The sequence below is a fragment of the Gadus morhua genome, chromosome 11 (genome assembly GCF_902167405.1).
Source record: "Gadus morhua chromosome 11, gadMor3.0, whole genome shotgun sequence".
Taxonomy (NCBI): domain Eukaryota; kingdom Metazoa; phylum Chordata; class Actinopteri; order Gadiformes; family Gadidae; genus Gadus; species Gadus morhua.
The window spans coordinates 4,012,866-4,036,067 of record NC_044058.1 but is presented as its reverse complement, the minus strand read 5'-3'; the positions used below and the strand labels follow the sequence as shown (position 1 = coordinate 4,036,067).

The 23,202-nt window shown below is 46.8% G+C and overlaps 1 protein-coding gene across 6 annotated transcripts; it reads right to left on the bottom strand.

Moving 5' to 3' along the window:
• Window positions 1-1,002: 1,002 nt before the first annotated feature.
• On the bottom strand, window positions 1,003-22,494 carry shc1 (SHC (Src homology 2 domain containing) transforming protein 1). 6 transcript variants are annotated; one of them, XM_030371597.1, is made up of 14 exons: window positions 22,274-22,494; window positions 19,067-19,117; window positions 11,484-11,648; window positions 10,889-10,959; window positions 10,327-10,390; window positions 8,948-9,067; window positions 7,898-7,951; window positions 7,232-7,283; window positions 6,853-6,979; window positions 6,370-6,517; window positions 5,709-5,766; window positions 5,099-5,218; window positions 4,763-5,013; window positions 1,003-2,542 (listed from the first exon to the last, which is right to left on the bottom strand). In XM_030371597.1, the coding sequence occupies exons 2-14, from the start codon at window positions 19,076-19,078 to the stop codon at window positions 2,414-2,416; spliced, it is 1,371 nt and encodes a 456-aa protein (XP_030227457.1). In that variant the 5' UTR covers window positions 19,079-19,117; window positions 22,274-22,494; the 3' UTR covers window positions 1,003-2,413. The 6 variants fall into 6 exon arrangements, with proteins under 6 accessions (XP_030227457.1, XP_030227458.1, XP_030227455.1 ...); XM_030371598.1 differs by lacking the exon at window positions 19,067-19,117 and having other exon boundaries at window positions 22,274-22,493; XM_030371595.1 differs by lacking the exons at window positions 19,067-19,117; window positions 22,274-22,494 and having other exon boundaries at window positions 5,709-5,754; window positions 11,484-17,194.
• Between the last annotated feature and the right edge of the window lie 708 nt (window positions 22,495-23,202).

Here is a 23,202-nt window from a genome sequence, read left to right as displayed (position 1 = left end):
CGGTCAACAGTCACGGTGGAGGACTACAAATCCTAACAATAGTTTGCCATTAATCTGGTATATTTAAACTGAGTTTACTGGACTAATAAGAGCGATACCTGGAAGCTCTCGATGTCTGGCTTCAGAAGTGTATACAAAACACACGTGTCTTTAATAACCACCCATCCCAGAGGGAGATTGTCAATATTAAGATATGGCCAGGGAAGAACCCCCCCCAAACAAAGTGACATCAGGTTACCATGACAACAAGCTATTAACCTTAGCAGGTTCATAAGGAGGAGAGAGAGATTGCCATCACAGACTCTGGCGATGTGTGTTTGATCTGGGAGTGTCCTTTTTTTTCTTGAGGTGTGTGTTAAAGTTCTCCTGTAGACGACTACTGTTGAACTAAGCACATCAGGTGACTGCATTGAAGCAACATGACCACATTAAACAAACAAGGCACAGAGTAATAGATAGAAAACACTCGGACAGACAGAGACACAGAGAGAGAGAGAGAGAGAGAGAGAGAGAGAGAGAGAGAGAGAGAGAGAGAGAGAGAGAGAGAGAGAGAGAGAGAGAGAGAGAGAGAGAGAGAGTGAGTGAGTGAGTGTGAGAGTGAGAGAGAGAGAGAGAGAGAGAGAGAGAGAGAGAGAGAGAGAGAGAGAGAGAGAGACACACACAGAGAGACACAGAGAGACACAGAGAGAGAGAGAGAGAGAGAGAGAGAGAGAGAGAGAGACTAAGAACAGTACTCTGACTTCTCCAAGCAAAAGTAAGGCTTAAACATTTGATTAATAACAGCAATGCAGCAAAAATGTTTTCTTTAAAAAAACGAGCCTTGATAAACTCTCCTCCCTGTATGAAAAGGTCAAAAAACAGCTAAATGCAAACATACAACCAAACAGAAGCGTCACATTTGCAGAGGAAAATTCATTGCTCAGACTGCTCAAGGGACCTCGCGCATTGGGAGAGCCAACCATTAAATTGTTCTTCCAAAGCACAAAGAGACAGTGTCACAGATTGTCTATGCAAACTTTTAAAAAAAAACGATGAAAACATTGACAAGCCAAATGTCAGCATGAACTTGCTCACAATCTCTTACAATGAATAAATTACGTCTTTAGATGACATCATAAGTAATTTGCGATGGGCTCTCCTTTCGATGGCGCTGAACTCAGACAGTGTCCGAGTGCGTTCCCTGTACAACAGAGTGGATTTGTTTGCTGAGCACCGCTCTTACGTACGCACAGCAAACAGATAAACATGCGGTTGGCTTTAGCGGTTAATGAAAAGCTCCATGGATTTTCTCCACCTTGGGCAACCAAACTCAACCCATTCTTTGGTGTTGGTTAGAACGTTGGAGTGCAGAGAAGGTGAACACATGTGTGTGCATCAGGGGCTGGGAGGAGGGCAGACAGCAGTATGGACGGTGCTTAACATGAGATCTGTGATATCAAAAGCAAGTCTGGGGCCGACAAATTGATATTGGCATAGGAATAGCAAAATACAACTTGTGTGTAGAACACGATGGTTACTGAGAAAGGGTGCATTGGCATATCAATCCCCCCTTTTTGCATACAGGCTGCCCTTCTTGACAGCGCCAAACATCATTCGGAGGGGATTGGAACAGTTCAAAAGTCATTAAAAGGGTTGTGACAGTGTAGGAGACTGCATAGTAGTCCTGATTTGAGCGGAAACAAACTTTGCAATACATCCTCACTGAGCAGGGTTCATCTTGTTAGCCCCATTGCGTTCTAGAAGACGAGGTACAACCGATCCAATGGACCCAACCTAAGCATCTAGGGCATGCTCAGCCCCCCAAACGACACCCCTCTCCTCGCCCCTTATAGGACTCTTCTGTATTTCAACAATTAAGTTATCTTTTTTATCATTTTGAGTATTCACAAATGAGTGGCTGCCATTTTGAATAGTGACCAATACTTAGATACCAAGATGGATTTAGCAGGTGGGGGGGGGGTTGGTACCAGGTTCCCAGTAGGCTGTAAGACATTGCAGCAGCACTTTGACTTGTTGCTAGATGAGGAATTTCAGAGAGGGGGTAGGAGGGAGAGACATGGCAGAGTTCACAGTCTTGCTGTCCAAAGACAGCAGCATGTTGCCTGCGACAGCAGTAAGCAACGGAATTTGGCAGACGTCATTTTTTCTTGGTTTTTCTTTTGCGATTGCTTTGTCTATTGTAAGTTCAAAAGTCTGCACGTGTGGTTGTGTAGTGTTGCTTTTGTATATGGACCGACCACACTTTTGTTATACGTTTGCCTAGGGAGTTTCCTCAGGAGTGTATCATTTTGGGAGTGTTTATGTGCGGTAGGGTTCGGTTTGTAAATGCAGGGTTGTACATATCTCCACATCCAGGTGTGTGTATGGTTCTGTGTGTATGTATATATGTGTGCGTGTGTGTGTGTGTGTGCGATCAGGTCCTGCGCTCCACCGGCTGCTGCAGACACACCTCGCTGCCCGCGGACACGATGGGCAGCCTGTTGTCCATGTGGTAGCTGATGAGGTGACTCACACTCTCAAATCGGTGGTCCTTTGTACGCACCTGAGAAGACACAAACACATTAGGGCGGTAAGCTCCTCTGATTACAAAGAATGAAACACCTTATTTGTGTGCTCTGACAGGCATGATAAAAACACAGGGCAGGGACGCTTCAACAAGAGGAGGAAAAAGATGGAGGGAGAGCAGCCATCAATGAATACAGAAAACATACGATTCAACACAAATTAAATATGAGAGCAAATATCACAGAAGAATTCTTACAAAATAAACTACAAACTCACAAATAAACACACTCAAATGACTAGAAATTATTAAAAGTAGACTTTCCGCCCGCGCGCTGCCTGCGCTCAACCTTTAGTTCTAATTGAACCAATAGCTATAATGTGGAAACCCCAGTCGATAATGTAACAAATTTCTGAGCGCACAATATAATAATATTTTGCCTATAATGTTACAACGTCTAACATTTTGGTTCCCTTATTAGGTAATGAAGCAAGCATAATCATTTTCTCCTTCCGTTATGAGGCAAGCATAATCATTTTCTACTTATAAGCCGTTTACACCCATTTTTGCTGCATTTGTATATGAGGAGATTCGACCCTCAGGGTGATTCACACTTGATGCTTTATATGCGGGATGTCCTCGATGTCCTTTAGACATCAGCAGAATCAACGGGGGGTTTAGGGGGGTCGGCTTGCAAGGGGTGGGATATGACGTAGGTAGGGTCTAAGTCCGCAAGAGGCTGGATAAGTGTGGCCGCTGTCACTGTAATTCGTTTTGATTTAACCATAGACAAAATGGAGGCAGAATGGGCAGACCTCATCGCGATCATCTTAAATGTTGCTAAAATTATGCATCATATATTCTGTCGATAAAATATGAAGCATCGATGATGAAAGAATGGACTATGAGTTAGTAACAAATAGAAGAAACGATGAAGATGAAAGGCGTCGCGAACGACTGCGTTACCGGAGAAAGAGTGTACTTTTTGCTTCATTTCAAATATAACAAATACTTGGACAAATGTAGTTAATTTCTGTGTTTAACTGAGAAAACAGGGAGTGGAAGGACGGGACCCTATAATGTTCAGCTGACTGTTATCAGTATTAATAATAAAAAAAACATTTTCTATACATGTGCAGCTCTGACAGCAGCACCTTAGTGAAATAAACTAAGTGTAACAACAGCTAAGGCAGCAAGCTACCTAACTATAGTGAAATAAACTAAGTGTAACAACAGCTAAGGCAGCAACCTACCTAACTATAGTGAAATAAAGCACAGGCGTGTGTGGGGGAGGGGGAGTGGGAGGAGGGGGGGTGTGAGGGCAAGATTGCGTATTGTACATTGGCTCCCTGACATGAGTTTATTTATTTTTTTTACCAGAAGAATACGTCATTGAGATTAAACATCTCTTCAAGTGACCTGGCCAAGACAGGCAGCAGTACCCTACAGTCACACATAGTATACAGACAAAAAATTTGAAAAATAAAACAACAGTCGGCAGTGGGGAGGGGGGATATCAATTTCGCAAAACATTTCGGGAGGCTCAAGGAGAAAAGTAATATTAAGTTTGAGCAACAACTGTAAAGACATTTTGGGAGGCTCAAGGAGGAGGGTAATATACTAATTTTAGCAACAAAGTGTAGCCTTGTGTGTTGATATGCTGGTCGCCGCAATGTTTGAAACTAACGGTTTCTATATAATAAAATGAACGACCTGCCGTTGCGTTGTCGACGTGAGAAATTATCTCCAATTCTTTATCACAATTTCTACAGTCTATAGACAGAACGCCTTACCTGGGAGTTGTCGAGGGCGGGGCCGTTAAAAGACATTGCAGGATGCGGGATCGATCTTGCCGTTGTCTTACAACGTGTGTGCAGTGTGTGACTGCTCGTGCATGTGTGTGCTTGCGTGTGTGCATGTTTGTGTGGTGTGTGTGTGTGTATGCGGTGTCCTATGCTGCCTTTGTTCAAACGTCAGCGCGTGTGCCTGCGTGTGTGTGTTTGTATGTGTGTGTATGTGCGTATGTGTGTGTATGTGTGTGTGTATGTGCGCGTGTGCGTGCGCGTGTGCGTGCGTGCGGCGTTCGTGCGGTGTATTTGTGTGTGTGTGTGTGCTGCAGGCTGCTTGGCACATGCGCACTGGCCAACATGCCCGAGTATCTTGTCCGACAGGCCTGCTATTATATAGTAGTAAGATACGACAGCAAATAAATGCGTTATACTAATCCTTCAACAACGCTCCCCCCTCGCCTGGACTCACCACCCCCTCAGGGTCCACCAGCAGCAGGTGCTTGGGCTGCCCTCCCTGCTGCCCCGTCAGGACGTACTGCCCGGGCGTGGTCCCGGACTCCCGGACCAGGAAGTCCCCGTCCCGCGTCAGTAGCCTCTCCGCCGGCCTGCGGCTCAGGCTGCCGTGGAACCAGGTCTCGCACTGCAGCTGCTCCACCAGTGGGGGCGCCGCCGACACCGGGCCAAGACCCCCAGAGACCCCGAGGGCATCGTCGAAGGGCTCTGAGAGAGACGGGTCACTGAGGGTTACGTGTTGTGTTGGGGCATTTATGAACATTTAAACATTTATTGGAAGTAGTACTCTTACTCATGTCAAATGCATCTCTATGAGCGTTTCCATTGGCCGCAGATGCTAGAGGGCGGGGTTTATCCACATTGACGTACGATGGGTCTTCAAAGAGCTCCCGCCCACCTTCTTTGGCCCCTACTTACAAAAAGAAAGAAGAATTTTAGAACTCAGGTACCTGAGAAATGAATCAACCTGACTACACACATTCTGTCATTACCAATTATTTGTCACCAAGTCACCAAGATTTTAAAAAGTATTGCAAAACAGAGCTTCTTATTTCAGGTCTTGGGTTTTCTTTCAACAAAGGAAACATCATCTTGCATGTGTGGGCGGGCATTCTCTCAGAGCCGCGGTCTACAGCAAATGACATGCTCAGAGAGCCAGCGCTCACCACAAGCCTTTCGCGGCTGCATCCATTTGATTCCACGAATAGTGAGAAGTTAAGAGATTTGCTGACGTTCAGAAGATGAGAGAAAACATGCTGCACTTTATTTCGATTGTTTGTTTAACCCTGAGAGGAGGGTGTGTAAGTTGTGATATAATCCAATCAAGGGAAAAGAGCAAGAGACATATACATTTAGTATAATATTAACCAGAAAGTTTTCATTTACAGACAGTGCTACTATACCTGGCAGAGGAGGAAGGGGCTGTTTGTGGATGTCGTTCTGCCCCTGCTGGACATAGGGCTGCAATAAACAATAAAATCATAAAAGATATATACAGAACTACTGGTACAGATGTATAAATAAGTAATGCTTTTTGTGTGATTTAACAGTTTGGTTTTAGGAAGAGTGTGTGTGTGTGTGTGTGTGTGTGTGTGTGTGTGTGTGTGTGTGTGTGTGTGTGTGTGTGTGTGTGTGTGTGTGTGTGTGTGTGTGTGTGTGTGTGTGTGTGTGTGTGTGTGTGTGTGTTTCTCTCTGTCTTTGTGTGTCTCTGTGTCTGTCTCTGTGTGTATCTCTGTGTGTGTCTCTGTGTGTCTGTTTGTCTGTGTCTGTGTCTCTGTGTGTCTGTGTGTCTGTGTCTCTGTGTCTTTGTGTGTCTGTGTCTCTGTGTGTCTGTGTCTCTGTGTGTCTTTGTCTCTGTGTCTCTGTGTGTCTGTGTGTCTGTGTGTCTGTCTCTGTGTGTCTGTGTCTCTGTGTGTCTGTGTGTCTGTGTCTCTGTGTGTCTGTGTCTCTGTGTCTCTGTGTCTCTGTGTGTCTGTGTCTCTGTGTCTCTGTGTCTCTGTGTCTCTGGGTCTGTGTCTCTGTGTCTGTGTGTGTCTGTGTGTCTGTGTCTGTGTGTGTATGTACCAGCGTGGCCCCGGGCCGGGCCCTCATGTCGACCAGCCCCCCAGGCGGAGGCTGCTTCCCGGGGAAGTTGTTGTAGTACGGGACCTCGGGGGGGGCAGCGGCCTCGTCCTCCTCCTCCTCCCACGCAGAGCCATCGAACGGAGCCATTCTGGAGATCACAAAGACTTCAGTAAGCGAGGAATGTTGAGAAATACCACGTTAGAAGGGGTATACCAGGTTCATCTATCAAAGGACTGGTTGTTTTCAAAGCTTATCATAATAATCATTTCCTACAATCGACTAGGAAGTAAAAAACTTCCACAATACAATTTTTTTAAACAAATGAGTGATCCATTAACCTCATCTTTGGATTTCTTTATCTAAGGTGCACCCTTTGCACCCGCTACGGGCCCCTGTCAGTGGTTAGTGTCCGGCCCCGGAGGTTCTGCTCTGCCATAACAGGACAGCTGGATCCAAGAGGAGTCTGAAGGCACTCTGACTGACCTGTCGTGGGGTGTGACCAGCTTGGGGGGGTTCTTTAGGTACTGTTTGAAGCGCAGCTCAAACGCCTGGCCAATGGTGCTGATCACTTCCTGTGCAAGGCCCTCGGAGCACTCCAGGATGTGACACGCTGCATTCAGGAAATGCACCACAAAGACAGAGAGAGACAGAGAGAGATTGAGAGATAGCAGCTGCTGTATTAGAATGAAAAATATCAACAGCACAGCAGACGAGTCTAGCTCGATACGGACGCAATGAGCGGATGGATTGATTAGCGGACTGTTCAAGTAGCGATCCAAACGTTGGAAGGCTTGCTGATACAAAGATGATGGAGAGGATACAATAAAAAGTCTGTGCTTTGTTAAGCAAGGGCTCCACCCACCTCTCTGGTTGACGGGGTCTTTGGCCACGTACGCTACATACTCTGCCGTATCCTGAGGGGGAAGAAACAAGGGAAGACCATGAGGAAGGGCAAAGAAGAACCATGATGGGGAAATGTCACTGGGGCGGTGAGGTAAATAATATTTAAAAGGGGGAAAAGGTTAAGGAAGAACCAAGGGGTAAAAAGACCAAAAGGGCAAGACCAGTTGAAGTTGTATACGTAACATTTCAATACGTAACATTTCTTCTAGCTCGTAGCTTGAATTACCTGCACACATCTGCAGTCTATACTGATCTAAAGTGACTTAAACATTTTTATCAGTAAAATAACATCCTATTATCGATAGTAAGTCTACAAATGAGAGATTCTGGCCACCCAGAGCCGGGTGGTTACAAAGCAAGTCAAGGTGGACACAACACTATTATTGAGTTTATTTTCATCCTGAACATAAACGGTTTACTTATTGGGAGTGGCCAAACCGTACACATTGCAACTTAGCAAGGACGTTATTTTTTTGTGTAAATATAAAGAATGACGGAAAAGAAAAGGCTGAGGGCTTTGGGACTGTTGGTTGCCGGCCGACAGGAAGGATGAAGATGTAGGCAGAGGATGTGAGAGGGCCTAAGTGAGGGAGGAGAGTGGAGGGGAGAGGTTGGAGCGACTCACTGGGTCTCCTCCAGAGGCGAACGAGATGGACTGCATATGATGATTGGCGATTATCTGTTGGCGAGAGAGAGAGAGAGAGAGAGAGAGAGAGAGAGAGAGAGAGAGAGAGAGAGAGAGAGAGAGAGAGAGAGAGAGAGAGAGAGAGAGAGAGAGAGAGAGAGAGAGAGAGAGAGAGAGAGAGAGAGAGAGAGAGAGAGAGAGAGAGAGAGCACATGGGTGAATTGATGATCTGGCGAGTTTAAGGCATGGGTAGGAGAAAGGGACATGCAAAACAAAATAAAGAGGGGATCTGACGGACAGCCCCAGCAGCACTCTGCAGTAGGAACCCACCATGGTCGATAACAACACGTGCTAATGCTCCACTGCATTGTGAGGTCTTCACCAAGGATTGGTTCGTGACTGGGTGTGTGCAGCCCTCCATGTCTTTATGTGTTATGTGTCTGTTAATGCATGTGCACAGCACACTTAATATCTCACCACAGAAATGGGCATCATACAGTAGCCATTAGCTCATTAGAGGAGTCTAGGAGCAGCACATCCCGCCCCAAGGCATCATGGTAACTGTGAGGATGGTGAAGTGCTATTTGTTCACCAGCCAAGGGAAATATACAAAATTGTACAATAAACAGTTGTGTTGGTTTTTCTGTGGATTAACAGACATATATTCGATCATCAATCAAATGGCACTGATGTGTGAAACAAGTGGAATGTTATTGTTGATCTGCTAATGATCCAGCATATGAATATGTTAATAATATACAACCATGTGTGTTGCAACAAAACAAGTAGCAGATCAGCTTGAGTTCAGAATGGCCTTTTGATCAATATCCGCTGATACAGGATGATAAGACGGATATTTTACCCACATCAGGCGTCTAAAATGAAGTTTAGGATTGAGGCTGCAGGATTGAGTCTTGGCTTGTTTGAATAGAAAAGCCCTCTGACCAACACCCACATCGTGGAGTAGAAAGACACACGGCTACGAAGGCAGATACTCCATGCTCAGCGAGTTAACACCAGCGGGACGGTGGTCCGCCCCTGCAGGCCCACCTGTTTGCAGTCGGCCGCCAGCAGGTTCAGGCTGCTGGTGGACACCGTCAGGCTGATTGTCATGCCGGCAAACTGCAGATTGCTCTTCCCCAGGATGGACGTCAGACAGCGGGAAGATGGCTGGGGGACAGGCAGACAAGGATGCAATTCCTTAGGGTTACAGAATTTATAAAAAGGGATATTATTGTAATAAATAAAATTCAAATTTTATTTTAATGTTCCCTGTGTGTGTGTGTGCGTGTGTGTGTGTGTGTGTGTGTGTGTGTGTGTGTGTGTGTGTGTGTGTGTGTGTGTGTGTGTGTGTGTGTGTGTGTGTATAACAGCTGCAAAGAGAAAGCGACCCTGTCTGACCAGACCAACTGTGGCCAAAGAGAGAGCAGGCTGACAATTGACAAACACTTGGCCCAGAGGGGTCCCTGGTGTGCCAGGGCTGCTCGGCCAGACATCTTGTTGACGGCCCTATTCATGATCTTGTGGCTACATTTTAGCTGTAGCTTGTATGCTATATTTCAATTAATTTTTGTTTTAAGGCTGTTGCCACATGCTCTCAGCACTGTATCAAACAGTCAGATCTATTCTGGTCCAGTCCTAGAACTGGGGATTGTGTTTGCTGTTCAATTAGAAGACATTCCTTGGTCCAACCCAGCATGGTGGTTACTGTCGCCACCTGTTTTATAGCCTGTTTTTTGGCTTGAGACTTTTAGGCTTACAGGAAGACTATGTTCAAGACTTGCATACGGGCAGGCTGGTGCTTTTACACACACACACACACACACACACACACACACACACACACACACACACACACACACACACACACACACACACACAGCTGTATCCCAACACTGGAGCCAATCTGGGTTTGTGCTGTCGGTCAAGCTACTCTGACACTGTCTCTATAAATCAACATCTAGCAGACTTCTCTAGGCTCCCTGGTGACACGAGAGGGGAAGCGCGAGAGAGTGAGGGAAAGAGAGAGAGGGAGGGAAAGAGAGAGAGGGAGGGAAAGAATGAGAGCGGGAGGGAAAGAGAGAGAGGGAGGTAATGAATGAGAGAGGGAGGGAAAGAGAGTGATTAGTAATTACCTGCTAGTAGATCATTTACCACAGGACTGTATAATCATCCTAAACTTGTGTGTGTGTGTGTGTGTGTGTGTGTGTGTGTGTGTGTGTGTGTGTGTGTGTGCGCGCGCACATGTGTGTCTGTAAGACAAAAGAGTGAGTCTGAGTGACCACAGAGTGGACACTCAAGCTATATCCAGCTCTTATGTGGAGTACCCTTCCCAGTGCAGCCCACTTAAAACGTATAAATAAATAATGACCAGTAGGGGTAGTGTGTGTTCATGTGTGTGCATGCGTGTGTTTGTGTGCCCAGTATACCTTTCTCCTGCGCTGGGCTCCTTTAGCTCCGGGTACCGCCTCACAAACCACCGAGATGGCCTCTCTGAAACACGCACCACAACAAGCTTTGGTTTACCGGTAGCCTTTCCATTGCTCGCAGAGTCACAACTTCCTGGAATCTGCAGCTGTGTGCAGCCTGAATGACGTCTGGCATTGAGCAATAGTTTTTAAATTCCCCGGCAACTGTGTGTTTTTTGTTGTTGTTGTTACTTTTAATGCCACAGCGACAAACATCTCACTTGAAACATGTAAAAAAAAAAAAGACACCAGAGCCAAGCAAAGCGTAGGAGCAGGCCGCACACGGCAGACAATGGCAGCTAATACAAATCATGAGAATTAAACCACAGGCAAGAACTGAAACCGAGAGCATGAGTAGAATGAAGAGATGAGGGAGGTAGAAAAACAATGTTCTTTAGCAGCAACCACGGTGTCCAATTTTAACCACCATATTCTCTTACAAGCACGAGGCACGAGACATGAAGCATGGGGTAGACAACAAGGGCACAAAGAGCTTGAAGGACACGATGGATCGCCTTCCTACCTGGTGACCTGAGTTCTGGTGTTGAAGTCTAGGGCTCTCATGGACTGCAGGACCTCCACGCAGCCCATGTACTGGAGAGGAAACAGGAAACAGATGCATTCACGGCCCAAACTTCCTACATCACATACTTGGAAAACAACTGAGCAGCATTTACTTTGACTTAATCCATTTAAAATGCTCAGGGAGAAAATAATACAGTAGACACGGACGCCAATTTATTAAAGGAAACTACACCCAAAAGCTACTAGTATCATAGGAGCGCATTAGCCGCATAGAGCAACACCCGGCTTACTAGTAACATAGTAGCGCATTAGCCTTATAGAGCAGCACCAGTGCTACTAGTAACATAGGAGAGCATTAGCCACATAGAGCAGGCCCAGTCCTACTAGTAACATAGGAGCATTAGCCGCATAGAGCAGCAAAGGCTCTACTATTAGTAACATAGGAGAGCATTAGCCGCATAGAGCAGCAAAGGCCCTACTATTAGTAACATAGGAGAGCATTAGCCGCATAGAGCAGCAAAGGCCCTACTATTAGTAGCACAAGTCCTACTAATAATGGCTTCAGCACTGCTCATCTCAGGAGAGGTGTTTACCCTGACGCTGTAGGAGACCCCCGCCGTGCTGACCACGCTGTCCGAGTGCAGCCAGCCCCGGGTGGGCTTGTTGACGAACGAGCCGTGGCGGGTCCACTCGTCTCCGCCCAGCTGCCCGCCTTCCACCCGCGCCCGCCTGGACGCCCCGCCGAGCCGGTTCATGTCCTGCAGGGGGGGGCGAGGTGGAGGAGAGGGGGCCATTAGGAGGGGGTGACACAGCCGGAGAGCGGGCGGCGGGGAGGAGCCCGTGCTGCCCCGCTCGTCCCCGGACAACTCCGCGGCCGGCTGCCGGCCGGACGCCGACTGGGGCCTGCTGGACGCCCAGCGGCCAGGGAGCAGGGTGGCAGAGACCCCCAGGCGGAGGGAGCCCATCCTGGGGAAGAAGGAGCACAGCGTGGTGGGGCTGTTCTCGGCCGGGCGGGGGGACGACGGAGGCAGGATGGGGGTGAGAGAGGAGGAGGAGAAGGACGAGGGCAGGCCCGGTGAAGGGGTAAAGGGGGTGGGCGGAGTGGAGGGTGGGAGAGAGGAGGGATTGGAGTTTGTCTCATCAGTGGAGCTCAGAGATTCACTCCGAAAAAAGGTGTACTTGGTTTTTGGGACGAGCTCCATTGCACGATTTTCTGTGAATCTTCACAGGCGCTAGAATTGCAGTTTTTTTTTTGTTTATGTCTGGTGGTGTTTAAAGCACTCCTTCACACCCAGCCATCTGGTTATCTTGCTCAGTGTATGAGCTGTGTCCATCTGTCGTCGTGTCTCAGCTCCCACTGCGGCCAACACAAAAGCCTTTCAAAAACAAAACCTTTATCTGCGGATACAGAAGAGCCTAGTGAGGTCCAGGGTTGCTGCAGTGTTTTCCAGTGCGCTCCTGAAGTCTGATGAAGAAAGTGAGCGTTGGCGGGACTAGCGCAGATCATGTTGTCTTTAGGTCTTCAAACTGCATCAGGGTCTGTGTTCTCCGGGGAAAGGGTACGGGAAGTTCAGCGCTTATCATTGTTTTTTGCTATAATGTAAAAAGTAAACCTGTGGGTGTCTCAGGCCCGAGCCAGACAGCTCCCTGTGAGAGATCCAGCCGTAGCAAGCACCATGGAGAATCAGCATGAGTGACGCCTCACGGTAGGGCATCGGATACACAGCGTGTGTTTTGCTGTATTAAGAGATATTGTGTGCATATGTACATGCAGGAGTAATCCTATTTCCCCCCTTGCCAGTCAGTTTCAATGTGTGCTTGTCAGTGTTTGTATTATATGTGGACACATGTACAGTATGTGTGCAGCAGCTCCCTGTGGCAGTACTTTGCGGCCTGACATGGGCCCATAAAATCCAATTAGCTGCCTAAGAGCATATCAGGTGGGGACACACGTACACTCACATACAGACACACACATTTACAACACACTCGCTCACATGCCCCCGCCCTGGTTAATATTTCACTGTGCACCTGCAGGCCGGGAGTAAAAATAGACTGACGTAGGAGGAGGAGACCTATTCACGTATGCCTAGTCTAGTTCACTTCCTTTAAAAACAGTTTTTTCATCCAACTCCTATTTTTTCTCTCTCACTCTCTCTCCCTCTTCCTCCACACGGTTTCGTGTGCTCTCTGACTGGCTTGGGCTCCCTTCCTCTCTGCCTGGCCTTCCTCCTCCCGCTTTCTCCAGATGATTTCCGGCACCGCCTCCTTCCCTACTTTCTCCGCGTCCCTCGCACCTCTCTCCCTGTCTCCAGCTCCTTCTCCTCCTGCGCCTGCTCTGCTCCTCTCCTGGAAGCCGTCTCTCTTCCTCCACACGATGTAGTCGGCCAGCTGCTGTCTCTCCAGCGCCTCCGCCCTCTCCCTGACCACCACCTCCTCCCTCCTCTTCCAGATGATCTCCCGCTCCCCGGCGCCCCCTCCCACGTTGGCCTGCCCGTTCTCCAGGCTGCCCCCCTGCGCTGACCCTCTCTCTCTACTGGGCGCGTCTACTGTACTCACCCCTCCGGCTCCACAACGCCAGGTATGGATTGGGCCCAACTATTGTTTTTTTCTTTGTTTCCAGACACCAGTAGAAATCAACGGAAAAAGCACTGGGTTTGGATTAAGACTAGGAGCCTGTCACCTCACTGAGATTCCTGATATGGCTAACAGGAGGGAGGCTGCACCTGGTTTGAAGTTCTGTAAAACATAAACTGGCCACCTTGGTGTAAGTGTGTTAAGAGCACCATTGAGAGTTCGGTTGAAGTTGCATTAGCGAGTCTGAGATGTTGCCTAGGTCTGGTACAGCGCCGCGCCGTACTGCGGTAGCACGGTGGTGATGTAACACCAGAGAATATAGGTCATTGGCTGGCGATGACGGGGACCACCGCCGGGCTTTGATATGATGGCAATGAGCCCTGATTGGTCAGTTTCTTAACATCTGACCCAAGATTCCCTGAATGCTGCTGAAGGATCATCTAAGCTCAGTGTGAAGCCGACGCCCCCAACTCTAATAATTAATGATGAACAATCCCCTGCCAAGCCTGCTTATGCTTTGTCTTGCTGCTGCCATGGAAACAGTCTTGTTCAAAGTAAAAAGAAAAAGGGTTGCAATAATACCTGAGAAAAGTGCATTGCCATTGCCCAAAAATATAGGACCAAGCACAATGAGATACCAGCAAGCCTAATGAGAAACCAACAAGCCCAATAAGATACCCCGAACCCCAATGAGATACCAACAAGCCCAATGAGATACCCCCAAGCCCAATGACATATCACCATGCCCAATAAGATATCACCAATCCCAATGAGATATCACCAAGCCCAATATGATACCATCAAGCCCAAATACTATATCACAAAGCCCAACGAGATATCCCCACGCCCAATAAAATACCTAATGAGGTACCACCAGGCCTAATGAGATACCACCAAGCCTAATGAGATACCACCAAGCCCAATGAGATACCACCAAGTCTAATGAGATACCACCAAGCCCAATGAGATACCACCAAGCCCAATGAGATACCACCAAGCCCAATGTGATACCACCAAGTCTAATGAGATACCACCAAGCCCAATGAGATACCACCAAGCCCAATGAGATACCACCAAGCCCAATGAGATACCACCAAGCCCAGTGAGATACCACCAAGCCCAATGAGATACCACCAAGCCCAATGAGATACCACCAAGCCCAATGAGATACCACCAAGCCCAATGAGATACAACCAAGCCCAATGAGATACAACCAAGCCCAATGAGATACCACCAAGCCTAATGAGGTACCACCAGGCCCAATGTGATACCACCAAGTCTAATGATATACCACCAAGCCCAATGAGATACCACCAAGCCTAATGAGATACCACCAAGCCCAATGAGGTACCACCAAGCCCAATGTGATACCACCAAGCCCAGTGAGATATCACCAAGCACCACCACTACAACCCCGCCCGCCCATACTTCCTTTCTTATCTTGGCTTTCAGATCTGCTGAGCACAGAGTAATCTCTTAGATCTTCTACAGTCTAGTGCACATACTGACCAGCACATAATGCATAGCTCCAGCTAAAAGGCAAACAACAGTCTCTTGACACGAGTCTCCGGGCCACACAGCAAGACCCTCTGAGCAGAAAAGGTATGTAATGCAACCGTTATAAAACCTGCCCCCTTTAATGACGCTGGTCAACCCCCATGAATGTTTGACGCTCACAGCAAACCAAGTCCTTGAATCTAGCACATCAAGATGCTAGTGTGACCGAGAGCAACAGCTTGTTGTGGGTGCCCCGCATCGCCAGGGGACAGATGATGCTCGCCTACACCCGTCTAGCCCCGTGGAGGAACGTGGGCAGACACTAGCTAGACATCCGTCTGGCCCGCCATGTAGCACCCCAGGAGGGAGCACCCAGACCGTACAGAGTATGGCTGTAGAAGTTATAAAAAACAGAGCAGAGGAACACTAAGCTCAAAGAGAGGAGGGGGGGACGGGTGTGGTTTGACCTTGAGACTCCCGAACTTGAAACGACCTTTGCAGTGGCCAAGGACAAATGTAGCGCAACGAAGAGGGAGAACTGGTCAGGTCAGATGAGAGGAGAAAAAGTGGACTCCTAAACCTAAAAGGGACATCCTGAGTTTACTACACCAATAGAAAACAACTAGAGGAGCTTTACAAACATAAAGACATTAGAAGCAGCAGTATAGAGTATTGGCACCATCCAAGTAAAACTGATAATCTAAATCAGCTTCATGCAATCAAATCTGCCTAAAAAAATATATGAATTAATGAATCGATATGTGTTCATTATTTTCTTTTGAGAAAGGGGTGATGTGAGCCAATGATTTAGGCAGCAGTGACAAAAGCCCGGTTTGACTCTGCCGTGCGACTACGACACTGTGCAGGGAGGGAGGGGAGTCCTTAAACAACCCTGACTCGCCGTCGGAAACCAGACAGCCTCCACACACAGCCTTGTGAATACCAAAGCAGTTCCAGCCAGGGCACGACAGTCCACTGTCCGCTCGCGCGCCACACAGACACGTACCCCGTTATGAACAAGCACCAGCTCCTTTCTATTCGATTTTTATAAGAAGGAGGCAGAATAGAGACAATGAAAAACAAGAAACTTTACATCTTGTTCCGTCTGCTTGCGACTACAGTTGCCGTGGCAACAGACATCAAAAGAAAGGCCTGCGTAAATAAATGTTCACCTAACAACAGCAGAATTCACCTGATAAAAAAAAAGAAAAGAGAAGAGGCTAGACATCTGATAATCAAACAGGCATGCAGGGCGGCCACACGTCTCCATATGAGAGCTACTCCATCCAGCAGAGACCCAGCTACAGACGCTACACACACAGACACACACGCAAAGCGATCAATAGGCTTCAGGAAATGATCAAAGTTGGGTCTGCGTTGCGCCAGCCAGCCCTACAGTCCCGATCAATGATGACAGCACTGGCTCCATGCACTCACCCCGACTGGGACATACCACACTCGAGTTGTTGTGTTGCTTCAACGGTACGTTACTGTAGCTAACAGAAGACAATAGAAAACAACACTAGTCACTGAACATCAAAAGAGGTTTAAAAACTTGCATAAAAACAACCTGAATATTGAATATTAAAAACTATGGTTGGATCGTTGATAATAACTTAAGCAAGGTTTATCTCCACAAAGTCAAAAGTAAAAATCAGCCACATTTGATCAACAACGCAACAATTCTTCTGCACTGCACTTTCTTTTGTCCAATCCTCATGTTCTGTTGTTTCAACCCAAACACAAGTGTAAATAGTTAGGCTTCCTTCATAAGAGCACCGTGTTGATAATCCATCCAGGCTAGAAGCCAACGCTCCAGGAGAGGAGTAATGTCAATGGTTCTTCTGCTCCAGCCGATCACTCCTCTTGGCTCCACTTCCTCCTCGTACCTCCACTCCAGGGAAGCGTGCGCCTCCGCTGATCTGCTCCTTAGACTCGGTTGATTCACAAAGTCTCAGCCGGCGAGCGTGCTCTTCATCTCTCCTTCCCTCCTTCCTTTTGTAATGCTATTGCTCCTCCACTTCACTTCTCATCCCCCTTCTCTCCCTCCCTCTCTCGCTCTATCCCTCTCTCCTTCTCTGTCAGCGCATGTGGGAATGGCAGAGTTGGACGGTTGGGAAAAGATTGTCCTTCATTGTGCTCTTCTGCTCGCGCCTGTCTCTCATTTCCTCCTTCCTGCCTTCCTTCCTACCACCTCTCTCTGTGAAAGGAGCGTGCATTCTCCCCTCCCCCTGGTCGGGTTGGGTGATTTCCTCCTACCCCCCCCCCCCCCGCTATCCCCACACACACACACACACACACACACCTCCCTCTGCATCCTTTATGAAACACACACACACACATACACAAACCCTGCTGCCGCCTCCACCTCCTCTCTCCATCCTGTTTCCTCTCTCTCCCTTCCTCTCCTCTCTCCCACCTCACTTCTCCCGTTTGCAGCCTCAGTCAGTTGGCGTTCTATGCACCAGCACAGTAAAACACTGTCCAAACAGTAAGTCACACACAGAAAGGACAGACCAGGTTGAGCCATGGAGGACACAGAGAGAGAGAGAGAGAGAGAGAGAGAGAGAGAGAGAGAGAGAGAGAGAGAGAGAGAGAGAGAGAGAGAGAGAGAGAGAGAGAGAGAGAGAGAGAGAGAGAGAGAGAGAGAGAGAGAGAGAGAGAGAGAGAGAACATGTGGGTTGTTAGGATGCTCCTCCCTTATGTATGTTAAGTAACGTGAGAAATGCAGAGGGAGAAAAGGGAGGGTTGGACAGAGGGGAGACAGAGGAGCGACTCCCCGGCTGTATGGATGGAGTCTGATTCGAGGTCACAAAATATAAAACTATGCAACGGTTACTGCAGGGCTTAGAATTAGATGTTTGAGGGGAAAGCACAGGTTACAAACACAAAACAACTTAACCAGAGTTTAAAGTTTAAAACCAGACCAAGAATAATTCAACTTCCAACCAAAGCACCCGGAACAGAAAACCATTGGTCCTCAAATGACACCGCACAGCGCACACACCTGCAGTTCTGCTTTCCACAGCAATCCTTCAAAGTAATAAATATTTTTATTATAAATTGTACTAAGGATATTTAAATCAATTTAATTCACGATTGACATGTAGAGGTATTATATCTCCATAAATATGTATATTTTAGATAATATAATTACGTATCATTTATTTGACTTGTTTTATCAGTATCCTTCGCTATTTATCCAATTATTAATTGACTTAATGGTTTACAGTCAAAATAATTATTTGACTGTTAATGTTTTCTTTCAGACAAATATATCCTTTAATCCTCAACCGATCAACTAAATATGCTGTTCAGTGTTCCTTAAGGAACCTTGGTGTCATTGGAGAGGTTAGTCATCAACATACTACCTATTATAACTAGTAGTGCCATGAGACAATTGTGAAAGCACCCCAGCACCCACCAGTAACCCAGGGGAGCCTACCCGAGGTAAACTGACTCATGACACATTTAAGCATCGGATCAACTAGACATTTTCTATAGTCCTCTCTGCCAAACGGGTTGACACAGAGCACTTTCAAGTTGTTTCTGCAAGAGTTAAAAACATGTAATCCGTATAGTTGCCCAATTCATTATGTATAACAGATTGCCACAATCAAGTGTTCAATTATTCTCCATTGGGATCATACGGTGCAGCCACATGAATCATGCTTAATAAATGTGGTGATTTTTATAACTGATTCGTTTTTCATCTGTAAACTGAAGAAGATCCGTGGGATGAAATTGTGTGTGTTTTATCATTGAGTTATCGGTATCTAAAAAGCAGAAGCCTCCTCTCCGTTACCACTGTGTCATTGTGGTTTTTCATTATGTATAACAGATTGCCACAATCAAGTGTTCAATTATTCTCCATTGGGATCATACGGTGCAGCCAAATAAATCATGCTTAATAAATGTGATGATTTTTATAACTGATTCATTTTTCATCTGTAAACTGAAGAAGATCTGTGGGATGAAATTGTGTGCGTTTTATCATTGAGAGGTCGGTATCTAAAAAGCAGAAGCCTCCTCTTCGTCACCACTGTGTCATTGTGGTTTTGATTTGGCAGGGGAACACATTATATGGTACACATCATCTTACCACATATTCCATTGGCCAACACTGATTCACTGTGTCTGTGAGTCTGTAGCCCTAAAAACACCAACACAGCGCACATCAACACACTGCAGACACATGGAACACGCACAAGGATATCAAGATGATCAAGCATCCAATCACAGTCCGCTTTACTGCCGCCCTGGCAGCCATTTGTTGCCCAGCATGCGTTGACCCAGGATCAGCTGTGGAGTCATGTGACCCCCCCACCATACACTTAATATGACGGCCCAGTTGAGCGAGCACACACATGTTTATATACATCAACACAGACAGTAAAATGTGACGTTTGAGACAAAGCCAGAGATAGACAACAAGGCTATAAAAAATAAATGAGGAAAGACTGAAAAAACAGAGTCAAAACAAGAGCGGGTGCAAGTACCGACAGGGAGCCACTGAGGAATGAGAGGAATTGTAGAAGGCGCTGCGTACGGAGGATATTTGTGTCTCGGCTTGCATCCTGCAGAGCACAGTTCTTGTTTGTCACCTGCCCTCGCAGGCAGAGCAACGCAACCTGACCACCAGCGCTCAGGCAGAGAGGCAGAGAGACCGCTCGCACACAGTGCTGCGTCAGACCTGCTCCCCTGTCCTCTGCTGCGTCCTCTGTGCATGCATCTCTGTGTGCATCTCTGTAACTGTGTGCACTCCATTCAACCTGCCTCCCTGAGACATAGCATCTGTGTACATAAGTAGATAAGTGATGGTCCGTACGAGTACCCTTTGCCCTACAGGCCCTGAGGGTTTGAAAATGATTGTCATGCTAATAAATTACTACAATGTGCTGAAAAACATATCATTGCCAACACAGACACAGACACAGACACACACACACACACACACACACACACACACACACACACACACACACACACACACACACACACACACACACACACACACACACACACAAATCAAATTAGCCAGTGCGTCTCCAATGTGGTGGGACTGATCTAGAAATAGGCAGGGAATTGGATTTTTTGGGGAGGGAGGCAGAAATCGATGTGATTAGGAGTGATAGTGAACATTAGATTAGAGAGGCATTCAGCAGGCGCGTTCAGCTATTTAACTGTTCACCGATTACATGTGAGCTTACTAAAAACCCTTCTCTCTCGCTCTCTCACTGCGGGGAACAGAAAAAGACACAGCTAACATCTTTTGTCGCAGAACACGCAACGAAAACGTGCTGCTGAACTAGACTGCAGCCAAGTTTATTAGTGTACAGCTCTACAAGTTGCTTCTAAGAAAAGTGCATTCAGTATTAATAATAAACAATTAATTAGAAAAACATCATATTTCTGTGATAGAACCACTTTGTGTTATGCATGCTCAATTTGTGACATAGCAGCTGCTCTTATTGTGGAGGTGAAGGTCACCCTGTGCCAAAACAACGTCAGAATGAAATGGGAGCCATTTGACACAGGCACCCAAAACTAGGGATGCTTGATTCTACTCGGAAGTGCAGGCTTTATGTTTAACCATTCCGCCTCTCACTAGTCTAGAAACCCATTGTGTGCCCTGTTCCCTATTCCACCGCCGTCTCACTACCATCCAATGTCTGTGGTGGTGCTGCGCCTCATTAAACCCCTTTGATTTCACTGTTCAGGAGATTGCTTCCTCTATCGAGGTAAGGATTTCAAAAGTGAACTTATTGGTGAGAAAAATACCAATGCACACTTCAAACCAGGAAGTCAGAGAAATCAATGACCTATTTACCTGACCCCTGCAAGACACCTCCGGTCACAGGTGGGTCCTGACCTAGAACAAAGCCTAGAGCGTGGAACAAGGCCTTTTCTTTGAAGTCAGAGTGTTGTGACATGTTTTAACACAACTAGCTTATTGCTATCTGTAGACAACAGAAGGTTTGAATGTGGTTTACTTATTATAATACAACAGAAACCTCGGCCTGGGATTCCAAAAGTTTAAAAGATAACCATAAAGTGTAGATTTATCGGGGAATCACTGGGTATTGACAGGTAAGAGGTACATGCGCACCAACCCACACCTCAGAGTGAAACTGCTGTCTGTGAGTCTGACACTCGTTCGGCGTCACTCACTCGTTCAGAGGGCTTCCCATCGATTGATGAGGTTTCGTTCAAAATGGACGCATCCAATTCTGCATGAGTGTGTATTTGTGATTTGGTAGAAATTGTTATAAGCAATGCTGTGATGGATTTTTTTTTTTTCATCTCATGACCCATTTATTATGCCATGGATTTTATTGCCTGTTTTATTTCCTGTGCATGTTTGAATCTACACGGGAGAATGTATGTCTAGCATGTCCTGTTCTATGACATACTACAAAAACCTTCAGAAGCACGAGACGACTCACACACACGTCAGCCTGGGCAGAGTGGCCAAGGCTGATAAGCTTACGTTTCTCTTTCCATTACTTTCAATCAGAACAAACATTAGAGTCGGTTTCAATCTGTCTGTCTGTCTGTCTGTCTTGTCCCACAAGTCCTTAAATTGTAATTTTATTTTGTCAAAGTGTTTGACCCCGTTATTCTCAACCTTTTATTTCATTTATTTTTTATATGCTATACTTTTCCAATAGCCGAGCTCTAATAGCAGTAAAAGAGCTATGAAGCTTTAGGCCTACTAGACTATTAATAGATTATTGACTATAATAATAAAACCATACTTTATTTTCTTCAAAGAACAACAAAGAGATCCGTGTTACTTTTACTACCTATAATATAATCTTCTGACACTAGATTTTTCTGACATAAGCATATTATTAAAACTAACGTTATAGCAACTTCCAATGGAGTTAACTTGTTGCTAAAAATGACTAAATCTAAATCTTAGCCTAACCAGTGTGGACCTTCGAGTAGTAGTGGGCCATAGATTGTTTCAACTGTTTGACAGGGAGAATAAATGTCATTGGAACCCAGTTGTAGTGCGAAAACATCCCTTATTCTCCGGCAGCATGCATGCGTTAACATTTCAGTAACCCGATAGGCTCCATTGTATCCTACTGCCAGAATCAGAGGACTGTACACATACTGACAAATAATGAAGACATCACCAACCCTCAATGGTGATCACCGTTGACAAGTTGGTCAGTACACTTGAGTTAAGGTTTCAAAATGTATAACATTCATTTACCAAATCCACATCTAGCATATAGACAGTATCTGAAGTTCTTTTAACCATGTCTTAAAATGTGGTGAACGGGGACGAACAACTCACCAGCTTTTCTTCCGCTCTCCTTATTTATACGTTCCTCCTTTCCAACGAGCGACGGCGCAAAACACGTCAACTTGATTTTATCCAACAGGACACCTACTGATTGTTGGTAGGCACTCGTTTTTACATGAGTGATTAACTTCCTAAGAAGCGAGTCTCAACTTTTCTTCTCTGCCTTCCGCTCCTGCTCCTCTCCCCCCCACCCCGCGGTCACGGAGCAGACGCTTCCGCGAACAGACGGTGACGTCAACGGGCCGGTCTGCAGTCTGCAGGGCGAATTGGTTGGGCCCGCTCTGCTGCACCTGGGCGGGTGACGTCGCCGGTGTCGGTCTACAGGGCGGGTCTGCAGGGTCGGTCTGCCGGCCGGGCTGTAGGGCGGGTTGGTTGGGCTGTTTTTTTGGGCCATTCTTTGGGCCGATCTGCAGGGCCGGTCTGCTGGGCCGGTCTGGAGGGCCGGTCTGGAGGGCCGGTCTGCTGGGCCGGTCTGGAGGGCCGGTCTGTTGGGCCGGTCAGTTGGGCGGGTCTGCTGGGCCGGTCTGTCGGGCCGGTCTGTCGGGCGGGTCTGCCGGGCCGGTCTGCCGGGCGGGTCTGTTGGGCCGGTCTGCCGGGCCGGTCTGGAGGCCGGTCTGGAGGCCGGTCTGCTGGGCGGGTCTGCTGGGCGGGTCTGTTGGGCCGGTCTGCTGTACCTGGCGGGGGGTGACTCCTCTCAGAATCAGAATCAGAACAGAATCAGAGTTGCTTTTATTACATCTTATTGTACAAATAGACATGAGTAACATTCTTAGGCTTGGTTCCTGAAGAGCCACATAGCAGCAACAATACGATAAAGTAATTGAAGATAAGTAAAAAATAGGCCTATGTCAAAAAAAGTAGCAGCATAGATTACACTAATTAATAATAACAATAACATAAATAAAATAAAGTAAGTAATA